General features: G+C 42.0%; 1 protein-coding gene across 2 annotated transcripts in view; it reads left to right on the plus strand.

Moving 5' to 3' along the window:
• Positions 1-13647, plus strand: part of jph1a (junctophilin 1a) — a 30465-nt gene extending 16818 nt beyond the window's left edge. For both annotated transcript variants that reach the window (XM_026179450.2, XM_080306470.1), the window contains 4 exons: positions 5689-5807; positions 11429-12162; positions 13080-13176; positions 13346-13647. In XM_026179450.2, coding sequence (XP_026035235.1) covers positions 5689-5807; positions 11429-12162; positions 13080-13160 — 934 coding nt within the window. In that variant the 3' untranslated portion in view covers positions 13161-13176; positions 13346-13647. The remainder of the gene's footprint in view (positions 1-5688; positions 5808-11428; positions 12163-13079; positions 13177-13345) is intronic.
• The last annotated feature ends 4471 nt before the right edge of the window (positions 13648-18118 follow it).

Raw genomic sequence — 18118 nt, forward strand, 5'->3', positions numbered from 1 at the left:
AATTTAAATGTCAGCACTAATTCTTATACCAGAATCGTCTTTGTCCTAAATTTAAAATTGTTACACCTACTCTGTGGGACCATAGAAGGTATGTAAACTTTATTTTGTGTCTACTGTTAATTAAGGCAATTGCCTAATCAGCCACTCACATGCCAGCAACTCAGTGCATTTAGGCATTTAAACATGGACAAAATGACCCTGCTGAAGTTCAAAGTGAACATCAGAATGGGGAAAGAAGGTGATTTAAATGACTTTAAACATGGCATTGCATTTCAGAAGATGTCGATCTACTGGGAGTTTTCACACAATCCATCTCTAGGGTTTACAGAGAATGGTCTGAAAAAGACAAGATATGCAGTGAGCGTCAGTTCTCTGGGTGAAAAATGGCTTGTTGGTGTCAAAAGTCAGAGTAAAATAGCCAGAATGCTGACAGGCAGCATCTCTGAACAAACAACACTTGAAGCAGTTGGGTTACAGCAGCAGAAGAGCACACTTCTGTAAACTAAGAACAAGAAACTGAAGTTTTGATTCACACAGGCACACTGTGATTGGAAAGAAGATGACTGGAAAATCGCTGCTGATGAGTCTCGATTTTTTTTCTGCGACATTTAGAGGGTAGGGTCAGAATTTGGAATCGAAAGCATGGATTCAACTCACTCTTTATCAATGGTTCAGGCTGGTGCTGGTGCTGGTGGCGGTGTGGTATTGTGTGGGATATTTTCATGACACACTTTGGGCCTTTTAGTACGCGCCATGTCACCAAGCTCCAATCACCATTGGATCACCTTTGGATTGAATATGAAAATACCTCAAACTTTTAAATATCTAACATTTAATTGATATAGTGTAAGATAACCATTAATGAAATAGGATCTTGGTTCCATTGCTAACTTTTTCTAAGGATTGTATGTCATTCTTATATACAGGTTAGCTTGTGAGATATTTAATAACTACTTTGTCTTTTTACTGGAATTTTTTTTAAATTTGATGTCCCAGTATTTATTAGTAACTCATATTATTAGTTCCCGATCTCTTTTATGAGTTACTTGTCACTTTGTATGTATATAATATGTATAAAATAAATATTTAGGAAGACATAGGTGAACTGAGTGAATCTGAATTGACATATTTGTCAAAAGTCTTTTTTTCGTCATCAAGCCTCTCATATTTTCATTGCTTATATTTGCTTTTGCTCAACTGGAAAAACAAATATAAGCTGTTTCTCTGCTGCGAATTCTTTAGCCAACATCACTCCCTCCCCCTCTGTGTCATTAGCTGTATCAGCTGTGGCCATGTTTCACCAACAGTGTTGACACAGAGCTGAGGTCTGAATCCCCACCACTGCCCTTCACCAAAACCAGAGGGATCATCTCGGTAAGAGATTCTGTGTCACTCTCTCAACACGCCCAAGGATTCGTAACGGCACGAAGAGCGTATCAGGCCTTCAACATATCAGAGGTCCAAACATGTACCACAGATCAGTGCCGTGTTGAGAAGAACACGATAAAATCCTGATAGATTCACATACCTGCATGTTACGCCCGTTACCCGATGAGGGTTAGGCGAGGTGGAGGGTTCACTTTATAGCTCTTGAGTAGAAAATACCAGCGGGAGATTAGGTCTGTTTGTAATCCACAGCCAAAAATGTTGGCAGAGTTTGGGGATTTTCCTGTTTAATCAAAACTGATTCTACTCATTCTTCTTCCCAGAAATGAAGTCTGTTTGGGAACAGCTTCTCAGTTTGTCTCTACCTGTTAGTTCAACCTCTATGAAAAATACAAAATCTGAGGGGGAGGAAAAAATGATGTCATGATGGCAGAAATCAGAAATTGGCAAATAGTACAGAATCATTGCTATTTTTTCCACACATATTTAACCCCATGTTTACTCGATTAATTGCAGGACTTTATTTTATATACTCCTCTTATTGTACGCATAGTCAACAGATGTTAAACATTGGTTGCCTAAACACTGTCACATGCTACCTACATATCACACCAACGGGAGCTGCTCTATCATGGAAACCCGTGTCATGAAGCTCCAGGCACACAGTTTTTTTCGCTGATGTTAATTCCAGAGGAGGTTTGAGCCTCTCCAGTCACTGAGTCTTCGTAGACGTGTATGGATAGGTCTGTGCATACTGTGGCATATCAGGGAGAACAAAGCTTTCAGTCTGACAGTGAAATAAAAACAAAGATTTCTTTATTTGTCCTTAAAAAAGAGTAACAGTACAAAAAAAAGGCAATACAAAACAGAAGAAAGGACCGAGCACAGAGCCCATCCCCTCCAAACATCAGTACAATACATGTTATCAGTCAGACATGAGCGTGCATAAATATTTCCATTATACAGCAACACAGCTCTCTCTTCAGCATAATGTTAGCTTATCTCATAATAACAGCCACTCCATCTTTCCCTTTGAACTATTGTGTCCCCCACTGCTGCAGCCCCTGGTAATATGAGCCAAGGCCTCAGTCCGAGAATAATTCCTGAATAATTTCAGAGTCGGTTTTAGCTAACCGCTAATGGTGTTAGTCATGCTTGAGTAATCCTGAATTAGCACCAGCCGGGAATTCAATAGCAGCCTTGCATGGATATATGTGCGGGGCGAGCTAAGTGCTAATTTGTCCAGACTGTCTGTGCTGCTGCTTTGGAGTGGGGATTGTTTGGCCAAGATATAGGACAGCAGTTTCTGTTCATTTATTATATCCTTTCATGCACTGATTTGTGCACTCAGAGCAGACAAATGGAACATGACCCTTGCTTTGTAGTAGCAATAGTTTGCTCTTGGTTGTGGGCAAATAAAGAGAGTGATGGAGTTTAAAGGATAGCTGTTGTCTATCACAGACAAGGTAAAGACTCATCTAATATCTTGTACTAGTAAGCATTCCAGTTAAGCTATCAAGCTTGGATTGAGGGGGAAGGGGAATAGGTTAGTGTGGTAAAGAGCAGAAAAATGACAGAAAATAAAAACAGGATGGGTGCAGAGGGGACCGAAAGGCAATAGAGGGGTTCAAAACTGTGCCAGCATATGTGAAAGAGATTTCTCAAATAGGCTATAGCCTAGGGAGTGATGGACTGAAGCCTTACTATTGGGAATTTGCACACACACACACACACACGCAACAGGCGCATACACACATAATACTGTATTCAGCACGCGACCGAGGCATAACAGCCCTTATAGCGTGATGCACCGTGCTGCCTGTGGCCTGAGGACTGAAATTTAACCCTACAGTAAAATTAGAGGGGCTGAGATGCATACCTCAGCAGTTCTAAACGCCGAAGAGTCTTTAAAGGGGCAGCCTCTCGCCCCCTCTTTCTTTCTCTTGCTCCCACTTTTCTCCTTTGGCTCAGTTATTCTCTCCTTCCCCCCCTTCTTTTTCTCCCCCATGTTTCAAATACACACAGACAGAAAGACCATCCGCCACACTCGCTGCCAAACTGACTCAACTGTTTTCACACTCTTGATTTGTCACATTAATGAAACAGCCAGCCGCAAGGCTTTATCAATATCATCTCGCAGATGACGCTCCAGAAGGAGTCACTTCAAGGTTTTGCACCCTTTTAAGGCTTTGTCCAAATGTCTACAAACTGCCAAGTGTGTCTGTGCGTGTGCAAGCAGGCTCCCCAGCATCCCCGCACAGGTCTGTCTGCACAACCCAAAAGCTAGACGTGAGCAGGTGTTGCTTTGTATTCATGGGCAGACTGTCTTACAAGTCGCCGCTCCAAAAACTTTCTCCAAGGTCACTCCTGAGTTTGCGTTTGTTTGTTGTTTACCCAGGGTTTTTTTTTTCATTTCCTCTACCATGGCAAAGACAGTGCATTTCATTTCATAATGTGTGAAGAGTTTGTTTTCATGCGTACTTTGGCTCTCTGTTGGAAGGATTTGCATGCCACTAACTGGCTGGGGTGATGCATGCTGTACAGAGAGCTATCATCTGCTCGGTGAAGCATTTTGCTGTCTTTCTGCTCAGATTTTTATGGCTGCAATTCTCACAGCTCATTACCTCATCGGGAGCTCCTATTGGGGAAAACCCTCTAATATATCTACAGGGTGATCTAGATGTTTCCCTCGGAAGCAGGAAGATGAATGAATCCGCAAAAGTCACATGTAAAAAGTGAACAACAGTGAACTGTCCATGTGTACAGTGCAAGTTTAATTAAGTTGCTATATGTCAGGCAAAAAAAAGAACCATGCATTTCATCTCCGTCTTCGACATGCCCATGTTTTCTCACCTTCCATTTCACTCTCCTCTTGTCCCAGTGCTCTATCACACCTCTACTCCCATCATTCTCCGCCTGTCACCTCCCACCACCAGATATCCTGTCTGGGAACAGTCTGCATCACTTCCTCTGCCTGGCCATGAATTAATGCCCACTCCTCTGTGAAGATCCTTAGGACATGCCATGGGCATGCTGTATACATTCGAGGCACATTCATGCTTCCATTCACATAGCAGGATATTTCACACATTGCAGAAATAGAAGCCTCGGTGTCCTTCTGATAGCATGTGCGGCGAGCAGTATGCATGTCAGTGGTGTGATGTAACTGGAATGCTTTATTGTCAATTTTTAGCTGCCGTAGCTTTCCTGAGGAAGACAATGAATGCTACAGTTGGCCTAGTATGAGCCACACCAGTGAAATTCCTGTAGCGCAGCAAGAACCGAGACTTTATGAGTTATACTGTTAAAGATTCTTGAATCCGAATTTTTATCTGCAGCTGGTCAAACATACCCTCAGCATGTCCTTTGTCTGTTTGCTTATTTCTTGGTTCCTCATGAATTTTAATATCTTAATGTTCCTGTCCTCTGAAACAGGACAGCCCCAGAGTCCAAGGACAGAAATAGAGACATCTGTCCGGATGGGGTCACTCTAACAGCAAGGCGGTGGGAGGGAGGGGAGGAGTAGGGATGCAGAGTGATGATGGCATGAGCCAATAGACGGATGAAGCAGGATCGGGGGAAAAAACAAAACAGGAGCATTGATTGAAAGAGAGAACACAGGACAGTGCGAGATAGATGGAGAGGAAGAGGGATGAGTGGGGTTAAGCAGGGCAGCGGGCACAGCTGTCAATTCTTAAAGTGATACTTGAACTTCCCATCTAGATCCTCACGTTCCTCGTTGCACTTGTCTCATATCACTTGAGCATTTTTTTTTGTCACTGTCATTTTTAGATTTAAGTGAGTAATCAACTTTAATTGATGATCTTTATGTGTTTGTTTGGTGTCTTTATTTTTAAATAACCGCAGTGGTAGAAGAGAGGGAGAGAGACATCTTCATTCCCTGGCACAGAGATACTGCCTATAGCCATGGTTTGTGTGTTTTCACATGTGGACATGCACAATACCTCTCAGCTGAGTTTTTTTTAAGGCTTTGTTAAGCTGGTCACCCTTGGCCTCTCTCTGCTTCATCACAGCACATCTCCATAATACCCCTATATTGATCTCAAAACATGTTGCTCTTCTGTCTCTTGATTTTTTTTATGTTATTTTATGTATAGATCTGAAAAAGGTTTAAATACAAGGTTCTTTGATGATTGATGACAGATAAAGAGCAGCAGGTTACGCTGGCACTGCCCACCAGTGTGCCCGTTATATGTCTGTGTTGTTACTGTGGACATGGTGGAGAGCAGCTCTTCATTGTTTCCATTTTTCTAACACTTATTTTTGTTTATGCATTCACAGAACAGCCCATGCTAGGACAAAAAGTGAGGCTGCAGACCAGGCCGCGATCTCTGCGGTGCATGAATCTGAAATTGCCAGGGCGGTTGCCCGGGAGCTCTCACCCAACTTCTACCAGCCAGGTAATCTTACTTGTGTCCTTGTTATGCTTCATGTTCCCATCACAGGCTTTTAGAGTGTGTTAATTATCTACCATTACTATTTTATGGTCGGAATACAAAACAGACTGCAGGTGTGCTAAACCAGCACTGAATCTGCAGTTAAAGCAAAGACTGTCGCAGGAGCCCAAATGTGATTCACACCCATCGGTGGGACATTGAAAAAATCAAGCTGATCTAAAATCCAACAACTAATTTGTCCATGAAAACACATTTTTGGGACTGGGTAATGGGTAAGGGGTTGGGTACTGTGTGTGAATGATGGTATTTGCATAGTTTTAGGGTTGTTTACACTGACTGTGTGTGAGTAAGTAATGAGCTTGTTCTGGGTGCACAAAAGAGCAGGGACTGGAGTTCTGGGTCTGTAATCGAAGACTAGAGGTACTGAAGATGATTTGTAGCACCACAATGGAGGACTGTGTTTGTGCTTAGACAAAGCACAGTCGGCTACTGTTTTCTGGCCGAAAGCTTTGTCTTAGCCCTCAAAGGCCTGCAGTAACAGCTCAGATATGCCTGCTAAAATTTGCAGTGATAAACTCTGACCAAAAAAAAGTGTGAATGTAAAACATTTCTGTTCTTTTTTTTGCATTACATAAACTCGTCCTTTGGTGGAGTGTAGAAATGGCTTATGGGTGCTTGTGAGTTAAATCAGTAAAGGTCTTTTGTTCCTAATACCGGACAGGAATATCTTCTATCTACGTGAAGCATGACCAGCTAACCCTTTCACACTATACACTAGTTCACAGTTGAGACGTCAACTCAACTCTTTATGTAATTTACAAGATAAGCTGAGCTTTAGGGTCATATCCTACTGTATTAATAGTCAGAGAGCGAGGTGTGTTTTTGCTAAAAACCTTGTGGTGCAGGTGGGCTCCAGGTAAAACACTGAATGCACACCTTTTTATTTTTGTTTTGTTTATTTATATTTACAGTGTAAGACCTATACTATGCTTTCCTCTTCCACTTGGTGTAATATATTTACGCCTATGAGCTAGTGACCTTGGGTGTTTGCCAGAAGCCACCGCAAAATAGAGGGTGAGAAATAGATTGACAATGGGACCCATTCAAGCATGTCCCTTCACTAAGCCGCAGAAATGGCCAGCCAGGGAGCTAGAGACATCGGGAGACTTGTTTGTGTTGTGGAAAACAGTGGTCATGCTTGGCAGGCTGGGTGATCTCCGGGTTCACAAGTCTGTGCGGAGAGTGTCCTTGCCTTATAAGTCAGATCATGAATGAGAGAGTGGCCGATGTCATAATAATGTGCGGCGCAGGGCGACATCTGAGCCGCAGCATTTAAACGTTCAAGTTACGTAAGCGTGTCTGGTAAACCCAGCTGACGGCCAGAGGGGCACCTGCAAAGAGTCAAATCGCGTATTAATTTATATCTTGTTTATGAACAAGCTGGTTTTTGTAGAGTCTAGCTCAGATTTTCTAGGATTGTTGCTGGTTTGTGCTCTGCCCTTTTGCTAATTAGGTCATGTTCGAGTGTAAATAGCTACCCCTATTTGCAGCTTTTTTGTAAGGCGACTACAGCAGTTGTTGCTCTCAATTATGGAAAAAGTTATTTAGAATATTTTTTCTGTTATAACCTTGTTTGTCATGATGTTACAGTGAGGCAAAGATGTTCAAACTCAAATCCTCTAGGGTAGCAACAACGGGCCCAAGCCCCCTGTTGTTCATAACTGGCATTTTGTACTCATAGGAGATTATCACCAAGATTAGGAGTGTGTACTTCAAAAGCAATGTGAGGGTCATAGGGAACGGGACCCTGACCTTTATGATTGATTCACACACAGCACCCTGGAGGGGCAGTAGAGTGGGTTAGCTGGGCGTGGCCTGTGGGGTGACGTTAATTGGGCTATATTTGGTGCCGATGTGTGCTCACTGGTGTCTAATGGAGACATAGCTGAAATCCTTATGCACTGAGACGAGCTCAGTCCCACACTCGCCCCCTCCATTGGGCCAAGGCAGAGCAGCTGTTCCTTCCTTCAATGGGTCATAGAGGGTGTGGAGTATGGGGGATGGGGTTGCTGGAGGGTGAGGGGACTAGCAGGGGTCCTGCTCTGCCCTGTTTGACCCGGTCAAGGTGCACTTGGACCTGGCGGAACCATAAAAGCCTCGACCTGTCAAGGCTGAAAATCAGACGTGGGCAGGTGCTGCTGTTTATTCATAGCAGCAGGTGTGCAGTAAGTTTCACCGCAGTAGCTCATGTGAAGTTTAAAGTAAATCAGAACCTTCTTTTGACTTTCAGGGATACAGGATATAAATTACCTTACGTGACTGACCAGATTTCAAAAACTATTTATGTGTCCCACTTTTTTGAAATGGTCGTAATCAAAAAGTAGAATAAGGCAGACAGGCAGAGACAAAACATTGCATTACGGTGGTGATATATTACTGCCAGTCCCTCCTGTCAGCGTGTGTGCATGTGAGGCCTTCAAGGTTCTTCTTTGCATGTGGGCTTTTGTAAACAAAGCGCAGTCAGACAGTGATCACATTCACCCATTAGCAAATGACAGTAGGGAAATCTTTTATTTACATAATTTCAAATGCATACAGATGGGTAACAAATCAAAAGGGAAAAAAAACCTAAAGCATATTAGCAATGTGTTGAGCCTCTCTGGAAACCTACTGAAGGGATTGAACATGATTCGTCTAAAATATATAGAGAGAGTAAAGAGGCTAATATCTGGTGACTGTAAAAACCATAGCATAAAATATTCATCCCTTTTTTATACTCATAAAAGCATTCAGTGACCCCCTTAATGCCCTGTGAATGGGGGTACTGTAATCCTAGAAAAGACCACTTTCTTTATCGAATAGGTGATCACGGAGAAATGCCTTGTATTGATTTGCAGTGATCCTTCCCTCTAAGTGGGGGACAAGTGGATCCAAGCCTTGCCATCAAAATCCCCTCACAGCGTGTCCTCATAGTGCGGGGTCAAGGGTTCAGCTTTTTCTTTAGTTTGTCACTAATTTCTGCATGTGTCTGCGTAGGCTATGTAACCGTAGTGAATGTAATCTGGCCAAACAATAACAGCTCCCTCTGCCCATCTGCCAGTGTGAGTAGGAGGAAGAAAGAGAAAATCTCAAAAGCTGCAAATGGAGTTATGAATCTTAAATCTAACCGAGCAAGCTGAGATCCCAGCACATAGAACAGACTTATACATGTACAACGCATGTATAACGCAGTATATCCAGTATATCAAACAAAAGCAAATGAGTCGTCAAAGCAGATAAACCAGGAATTTTCATTTAACTACCGTGTGGAAAAATAAAGCTAGGTGGCAAAGTTTGCTATGTGGAAGTGTGCATTTCCATGTAGACCTGTCATCATTCATCCAAAGACTCTTGACTCCTATGAGCCTTAAGCTGAGGTGTACTCAGATGCACAATGGCAGCAGATGTGTAATCGCATATACTGTACTCCACCCCCCCCCCCCCCCCCCCGCCCGCCTCCCCCCATTACACATAAACATTGATGCCCACACTTACCCCGGCCCCAGGCTTTTCCCCCTGCTACCGCTGTTCATCTCATATTAAGGACAGGGCTGGTTAGGTCTTAAGCAGCCAATCTGTTGTGTTTTGTGTGTGTGTGATCTTCTGCGTGTGGGTGCCAGAGAGAGGGAAAGAGCGTGTGTTTTGCTAAGAGTGCAGTGGAGCAGAAAATGTGCTGTGGATTAACATAAACTGAACTGGCATCCTGCAGCTTAAACAAAAGCTCGCATTCAAATAAACCTCAAAGATACAACAGTCGTGTGAGAAGAAAGTAAAGTGTTTGAGTTATTGAAAATAAATAAGTTGAGGATACAAAAAAATCTCCCTAATGCTGAAACTTGCATTTTTATCTGTGTTTGTATCTCAAGTATTTTTGTTTTGGTCATGGCTGGGTATCATGGCCTATTTTAATGACCCTCTTTGAGAAGGCTGCAGACTCAGCCCAGTTGATCAATGTTCGCAACGGAAAGAAACACCACAGCCATTTGGGTAACCAGTACATGTTCCAGCTGACCTGGCAGGATTCCTTGGAAGAGCAGCTCTAATAAATCTTCACTAACTTGTCAAGAGGATGTAGACTTCCTGAAATATCTACAAAACAATCATAAATATATCCTGTACATTCACAAGTGTTATTTTGAAACAGGAAAAGCATGATCGGCATAGTTTGGAATTGAGCATGGCTGCAGAAGTGTAGATTTTCCTGACGCCCAGTGTTGTGGTCCTCTATCTGTTTGAGGCTGTGGTGTTGGGGAGGGCGGAGTGTTTAAGTGCCAAGAACCATTCAGAAAATGCCTGGAACCTCTTGAAGGAATCCGTCCCCATCCATAGTGAAATTGCCTGGATCCGCCCACGAGGCCCTAACTCTTGTTGAGCTATGGTGTGAAATTAAGCTCAGCAGATATATTAAGCCCCACAGATGTTCAAATGTCCCCATGTCTGTTTGTAGTGGGTCTTATTGGTTGTGGTGGCTATGAAACAAATTAGGCTGCCACGCAGCTGAAAAGTACTTTGGGCTTAAGAGTACTGAGGCCCGAAAGATTCCCCAGTAAGGCCGATTACACTCATATGAGACTGGATAGACTTGTTACCTTCTGGATTTGCGTAATTGTTCCAAGAACTGATGAGTGGCAAATGAATGTTAACTCTTTGAGACTAAATCGTACTGTGCAAGCTTAATTGGTGTCAGGCATGTATGAGACAAGACTGATCTCTGAGATCAACCATTTTCCAGCTCAGTGAGTCTGTGCTGAACGAGTCAACGTGCAGATAGAGCATAACAGCCAAATTTTTTTTTTCTATAACTCCTTTATTTATTTCTATCATATGGAATGCAGAGAATCATTTTCTGCTCATACCGCCTGATATACTTCAAACAAAGCAACATTATCCCTCCTCTTAGTCACTCTGACACCATCTAATTCAGGCGAAGGGGAGAAAAACAGGCGAACAAAGAGCTTAATGTCTCTAATAAATGTTAATTCAGCAGGAGAACAGAAGGGACAGATAAGGTGCCACTTTACCCACATGCGAAATTACATTTACATTCAGCTATATTGTCTGCACGTTAAAAAGGATATTAGAGGAGATTTCAACATCTACATAGTTGAAAGAGAAGTTTTCATTTAGTCTCAAAGTCCGTTAGCGTCCACTAACCCAGGCAGTCCAAAAGCTCTTTCTGTAGTAAAAGGAATGATCTTCCTCGCATCAAAGTGTGTCAGTGCTGTACCTCGGGGTCACCTCTCATTATCTGCGTGGCCATATTGGATGCTAAGAACTGAAAAGACTTTGCAGGAAAGCGACATACTGATAAAAGAGAATGACTGATGATGAAGATGAGCTTGCAGGGGAGGCTTTCTTTGTGAAATGGTGTTTGTGACCTTGCATTAATCAGTCCATTTCTTTCTGTCTCCCCGGGACCCTCTTTTCTAGGCTTTGCGGAGTTATTGAATTTCAATATAATGTTGATGAATATTTTATTTGAAAGTTTAACTGCGCTTGAGGGTAGATGTGGTTTAAATTTCATCTGTGTGTTGAAGGCAAACAGTATGTCACGTTAATGCGTTTTACCTGTCTCCCCCATTCAGGTCCCGACTATGTAAAACAGCAGTTAAAGGAGCCAGTGGAGATTAAAGAGGTCCCTGTTGAAAAGAAGGACAGCTCTCCGAGAGATTCTCCCCACTTTTACCGAAAAGGCACAACGCCTCCCCACTCTCCTGCGACCAGCCCTGCAACCACACCGCCGCCCTCACCTCAATCCAGCAAGAAGAAAGGACAGCTCACCAACAACAGCACCAGCCGCAAAACCAGCAAAGAAGAAAAACCTTCCCGCAAGATTAGCAAAGAAGAGAAACTAAGTCAGAAGACCAGCAAGGATGAGCGGTCTAGTAGGAAGCTGAGTAAAGAAGAACGGCAGCCTGTCACCGATGGGCCCAAAGCTTCTCAGGCCCAAATCGAAGCTCCACCTAAACCCACTAAAGTTCAGCAACCCACCCCAGCATCTGTGCCCCCTTCACAGCCTCCTGCAATTCCAGTCAATGGCCAGCTCCACACTGAATATCACAGTTACTACGTCAAGGCCCCTACAAGGGTCCCTCCACCCCCAGAACCTGAGGATCCAGAAGAAGAGCCTAGTGCCCTGGCTTTGGCACGTATGCCCCCACAACCCCCTAGATCTTTTAGTACACCTACTCCTAAGGCAGCATCTATACGGGAGAGCAAGAGCGACCAGAAACTCAGGAAGCAGGATTCTCTAAAGCCAAAGAGCCTCGCAGACACAAAGAAAGCAAGCATGGAAATTGCAGAAAGCACGGAAGAAACAGTAAGTGACAGGATGGGAAAGTGTGTGTTAAAGCAAAGGTTTTGGAAAAATATCTGACTTAAACACACATTTGTGCTTTTTTGCTGAAAGTTGTGTTGTAAATGAGAAGCTACACCCAGTAGTGGATTAGCTTAGTTTAGCACAAAGGTGGGACACAAACACATATCTCATTAACCAATTTTCTGTCTAAAGCAGGTTTAAATATCAGACTCATTCTAGGTAGCTTCTGGAGTAGTTGTCTGATGACTAATTCCAGTTGAAAGTATGAAATAATCACTGATTACCCAAACTTTTAATCTTGTATTGTACTAAGCTAGAACTATAAATCTGAACTGCAACAACGCTTTGAAAGATAAAGGTAGCGTGATACCCTCAATACCACTTTTTCTTTGTATTTTATTGATTCAAATTCATGTTTTGACTTTGAAACATGGCCTGTATATAAAAGATGGATGTCTGCAAACGCGAAAGAGGATGAAATTTTGGAACTTGGAAACTGCAATATGACAGTTTTTCTTCCCACATGAGTTGATGACTTTATGACTTGAATAAACATTTACCTAGGAGTTGATGAGCTCAATTGCTAGTTTAAAGTCTTATTTAATACAGCATGACGTTCATTTAATACTTGTGTAAATCATTTAAAATAAAATAGATGCTAAATCAGGATGTGCTTTAGGGTAGACTTTCCTGGATTTTTTAAAACTTTTTCATTTATGTCACTTGTGACATTTGGTTTGAAAAGTCTTAAATGTCCACAATGCTAGACTCTAGGCTCAGTGAATCAGTGGGTGGTGTCATGGTAGCAACGCCATCTTTTATATACAGGGATGCTAACACGTTACACGTTGAGGTCTCATTACAGTACATTTGATTCCCTACTGTACGATTTTTATATATTTTGTCATTTTTTGCAGGGTCCTAACTCAATCCTTGTTGCTATGGTAATGCTGTTGAATATTGGCCTCGCAATTATATTTGTCCATTTTCTGACATGATGATGCTGTGTCTCAGGTAAGTGGATTTACTGTATTGTTTCATCCCATATTTGCTCTCCAACAGAAATCAATGATCACAGCATGAATTAATGTCTCGTCTCCTTGATGCGCCTCAGCGTGCATCTGAAATGTGACAGGGCTCAATTAAATCCAGAAAGTTACAAACAAACTGTCTTATGTTCCAGCGGAACCATGGCAACTGGTACAGTTGCATCGTCGGCCTTGAAACATGAAAACGCCGCCAGTGAAACACGGGGATGGCCAAAGGAATCAGCATGAAACCGAAGAGAATCGAGAGGAAGGCAACGATAACACCAACCTTACACTGTCCTTGTTAGGGGCCAGCCCCGTGAATTAGCACTCCTTTGGCTTCTCTAAAAGCTAAAGTGAAATGTTGTGTCTAGTGCGATAAAGAAAATGTTTAAAAATTGCAACCAAACATACGCAATCTAAAAAAAAAATATACATAAAATGAAAAAAAAAAGAAGACGTAATTGAAACCCACACATGTGCTGATCCAAGCACAGGTCTCTGTAGCCCACTTCCACTGCCTTGGCAGCGATAGCAGTGGGCTGACGGACTGTGCTGGAAGAGTGTGGAGATGCACTTTTAGATGACGGGAGCAAACAGCTGCCTTTCTATTTTGCCATCTGACGTTTTGATGGGGAGATGTGAGCCCGGCTCGAGGGTTGGGGGAAGGGGTTGAAGAGGGGGGAACGGTCGCAGCAGGAGTGCGCTTTGGGTGTTTGGAGAGTTTTCTGGGGTTCTAGCCACTCTTGCAAGAGGAAAGTGGGCATGGCCGCTGCCAGCAGTCAGTGCTAGCACGGTCACTAGCCAGTCTTACTCTGTTAACCCAAACATCACTGCACCTTTCTCAAGCTCCGTCCTTTGTGATCCAGGATACACTGCTTTGAAACACTCCCCGTGCATGGTACAGTTTTGAACACTTTGTTTTTCTTTCTTTTTTGTTCTAACGTAGTTTTTTGTTCATAGATGTTCTATCAATGTTGGTTACCTGCCGTCATTTGCTTGTAGAAATCTGTTCTCTTCTCAGAACTAATAAATACATTTTGCTTTCCCTTTGTTCATTTCCAACAATTGAGCTGTAATTTGACGTTACACAACCACGTAACTGAAAGTGCAATATGTTTATACTTTCAAAAGGTTCGAGTATGGCCATTATGAACATCCTTTTTTATTTCCATTTATTTTGTGAGACTCGCATCTTTTTAATAGGCTGGTTTTGAGAGAAGTGGTAATTGACAGCAGTCATTATGATTAGGAAAGCAGTACTTTAGAAGCTCGCTCACTCTGAGGGTAACAAATGTCTTATTTATGAAATCGGAAGGAAAATTATTTCATTGTACACGCGTAGACCATTTAGCTTGGATTTCGTCACTATTCTTTGCTTTCACTATACCGATAAGATGCAAAAACGCAGCTCGCACAGCTGCTTGTGTAAGCCCAGAAATGCTTGCTTGCTTATGAGACTGGATCGAGACAGTTTTGTGGACAGTTTATTCAGGTCAAGGCCATGGGGAATGTGGCTGCAGGGAGAAGAGAGATGCCTTCAAAAGTCTTTAACAGTACTACTGTTTACCTCAAAAATGATGAGGAAGCGGGGGGGAGGGAAAGAAATGCCATCCTTGTCTTAACTTTGTTGTATGTGGGAAATACTCTGACTGTTGTCATCACCTGAACCATGCTTTTAACTTGCCTCATCGTAGCTGCTTGTAGTCTTTGTTGCAGGTATGGCATGAGTTTCTTTGATTTTCAAAGTGGTTATTTATATACGGCGGACATTTACTGTCACCTGTACCAAGATTAATTATTTATTCATTGTATAGCTGATGTGTTTGTGAACACTGGTCATCACAGAAAGGGCTTTAAAATGTCTAGATTTTCTTTAATGCGGTCCTTTTTTTTCTTGGTAGGTCAACTTTACTATAATGTCTCTTATGAAACTAGTTGAGCGCTCATCCTCCACTAAGGCCAGCAGCCTGTTTCACAGTTTTAACCCTTGTATGGTGTTCGGGTCTGTGAGACCCGTGTTCAGTTTTTTTCAAAAGAAAAATTAAACAATTAATTATTTTTTCACGTGTAAATGTGTTGTGTCTTTCCACTCACTCCACTTGATTATAACTGATTTATTTATAACATTTTATATAAAAGAAAAACGAAACGCACGTTAATTCATAAATGTGATCTAACAAAGGTAAAGGGAAAAAAATTAACCATGTTTGCTGTTCATATGTCTTGTAAGTGGGATGAAGTAAACATCTGTTGAGTAATTTAACATAAAATTGTTTGATAGTGTTAATTTGGAAAGCCAAAACTCTAGCGGGTCCACCAGACCCATGAACACTGGCTGTGTAACAAAAATACGAACACCACACAAGGGTTAAAGGAAGTGATCCAACCTGCACCAAAAATTCAATAAATTCTTCCTTTGCCCATAGTCCACCTCTCCACCACGTTTCATGAAAATTGGCCTCAGTAGTTATTGCATAACGTTGCTGGCAAACACACAAATGGTATCCATCACATCCTTCTGCCTTGGTGGAGGAATGAGTAGCACGTTACTTTTCGAGAACGCTTCAACCAGTTTGATGTTTGCAAACCGTCCACAGAACTACTGAAAAACTAACTACTGACATTTATTTAAAGAAAACTATGGTGTAGACAAATAAAGGTTAAGGCTGGAGTTTCAGAGGGTTTACCTGAACAGTCTGTTTATGGGATATTTTTTGAATTGCAACATTGCATGTTAGAGACATTTATATAGATTATTATATACTATTTATAAGGATTTTTACAGAGCACAATCCAGAGTCTGGTATGAGTTGGTATTTTTCTAACAATTTGCACACCTATTTTGACAATGAATATAACTTGTTTGTAATTGGTAATGTAATGCACATATGATAATGTTTGACAGTGGAAAAAAAATTCTTTATTTCTAATTGGATGTACTGTATGTACCATTGGGGATGTGGAAAGCAGATGTATTTGTTTGAGTATTTTAGGAAATAAAAAGAAACTGTGGGAGACTTTTGATATCGCAAGGTTCATATTACCCCACTGATTTGTGCAAAGTCTTTGGAGATGAAGTTATGTGTATAACAATAAAGATGTTATGCCTTGTTAAACAACATTATGCTTTCTTCTTGTATTTTGATCCTCGTTTACCATTCAGTTCACCTTTCAGGTATCATGGTATACACTCAGTGCTATCCCTAAACTGGGATAGCACCATCTCTGGGGTTCACAGAGAATGGTCCAAAGATGTGAAAATATCGACTTAGCAGCCGCTCCTTGGGTAAAAAGGCCTTGTTGAGGCCATGGATCAGAGAAGAATGGCTAGTAACTAAAAAAAAAAAAGCTTCGTAGGGGATCACCAAAACTGTACAGTAGAAGATTGGAAAGATGTTGCCTGGTCTGATGAGCTTCGATTTCTGCTGTGACATTCAAATGGTAGGGTCAAAACAACATGGAAGCATAGATTCATCCTGCCCTCCTGACCATGTCTACTTTTATGACCACAGTGTACCCATCTTCTGAAAGCTGCTTCAAGCAGGATAACACCCGACAAAGCTCAGATCATCTCAAACTTTCTTGAACATGACAGTGAGCTCGCTGTGCTCAAATGGCCTCCACTAGTCACCAGATGTCAATCCACATTTGAGCACCTTTCAGATGTGATGGAACAGGAGACGGCCATCGTGCATGTGCAGCTGACCAATCAGCAGCAACTGTGTGATGCAAGCATGTCAATATGGACCGGAATCTCTGAGGAATGTTTCCAGCACCTTGTTGAATCTATGCCATGGAGAATTAAGGTGGTTAAGAAGGCAAAACAGGATCAAACCTGATACCAAATGAAATGGCTGGTAAGTATATTATAGAGGACAGCATACATGCAACACAAGTAATTCCAAATAAAATCAACAGATAGATTTCATTGGAAGGATACAAGGATTTCTACTTGTCTTGTAAAAATGTTTTAAATTCTAGTCTCATGTTCACTCCTACCTATATCCATGCAACAGTGACCTCATGTTGACCTTCTGATAATGAGATCCAGGGGGGAAAACACCAGGCACGAAATCAAAGTATCTTAGTCAGGGTCTCACATTAGCTGTTCAGAAGCACGCAGGTGCCCCAGTTTGTCTCGAGTCAGTTTATACTGTTTCCACCACTGATCAGCCCTGGATTAGTGTCATGTTACGCCAGCAGGGGCACCTGCCTGGAATCAGCAACACCATGTCGTTGCACTTGCTGTGGTCTCTGCCCTGACTCCAAGAGAAAAAAGCAAAACTGGGAGATTATTTCTTTTGTTTTTAATTTTATGGTTTTACGGTGTCGTATTGCTGTTCAGACTGTGTCCCTCTGGAATATTCTGGAGGGTATATATTCCTGGCAACTAAAACCCCTATGTGAAGCAGAACTTGTCAGTAATAGTATAGAATATCTCTGTTACTATTCTAATAAGGCAGAGCAAGTGGGACAAGATTTGGTTGCACAGGCTGAGTTGGACAAATATAAACCAAAACCTTATAAGCATATTGTACCTTCTTATAGAGGCCATTTAACAAAATTCTTTGACAGCTATAATTTTGAACCAGGGTGGAGATTCTACACCCAGTTTAGTGGGCGTGAGGTGAGTGTGCGACTCAGTATGGGAGAGCAGAGAAAATACATAAGCAGACACCTGACATACATTTTTCCCCTTATATTTAGCCTTTCTAAAACAATATTTATACAGTGCTTATAATTATGTTCTAAACAGGTAGCCTTAATAGAAACTAAGGACTTGGGTAGCAAATTGAAATTTGCTGCCGATTGGTCAAACAAACTGAGACCAAGCCTCCACCTTCAGAGCAAAAAGCAACTCAGTTCTAAAATTGGATTAATGCTAGTAAGCAGTGAGGAGATATCAGTGGGCAGCGTTTTTCAGA

The sequence above is a fragment of the Astatotilapia calliptera genome, chromosome 9 (assembly GCF_964374335.1).
Source record: "Astatotilapia calliptera chromosome 9, fAstCal68.1, whole genome shotgun sequence".
NCBI classification, from domain to species: Eukaryota; Metazoa; Chordata; class Actinopteri; order Cichliformes; family Cichlidae; genus Astatotilapia; species Astatotilapia calliptera.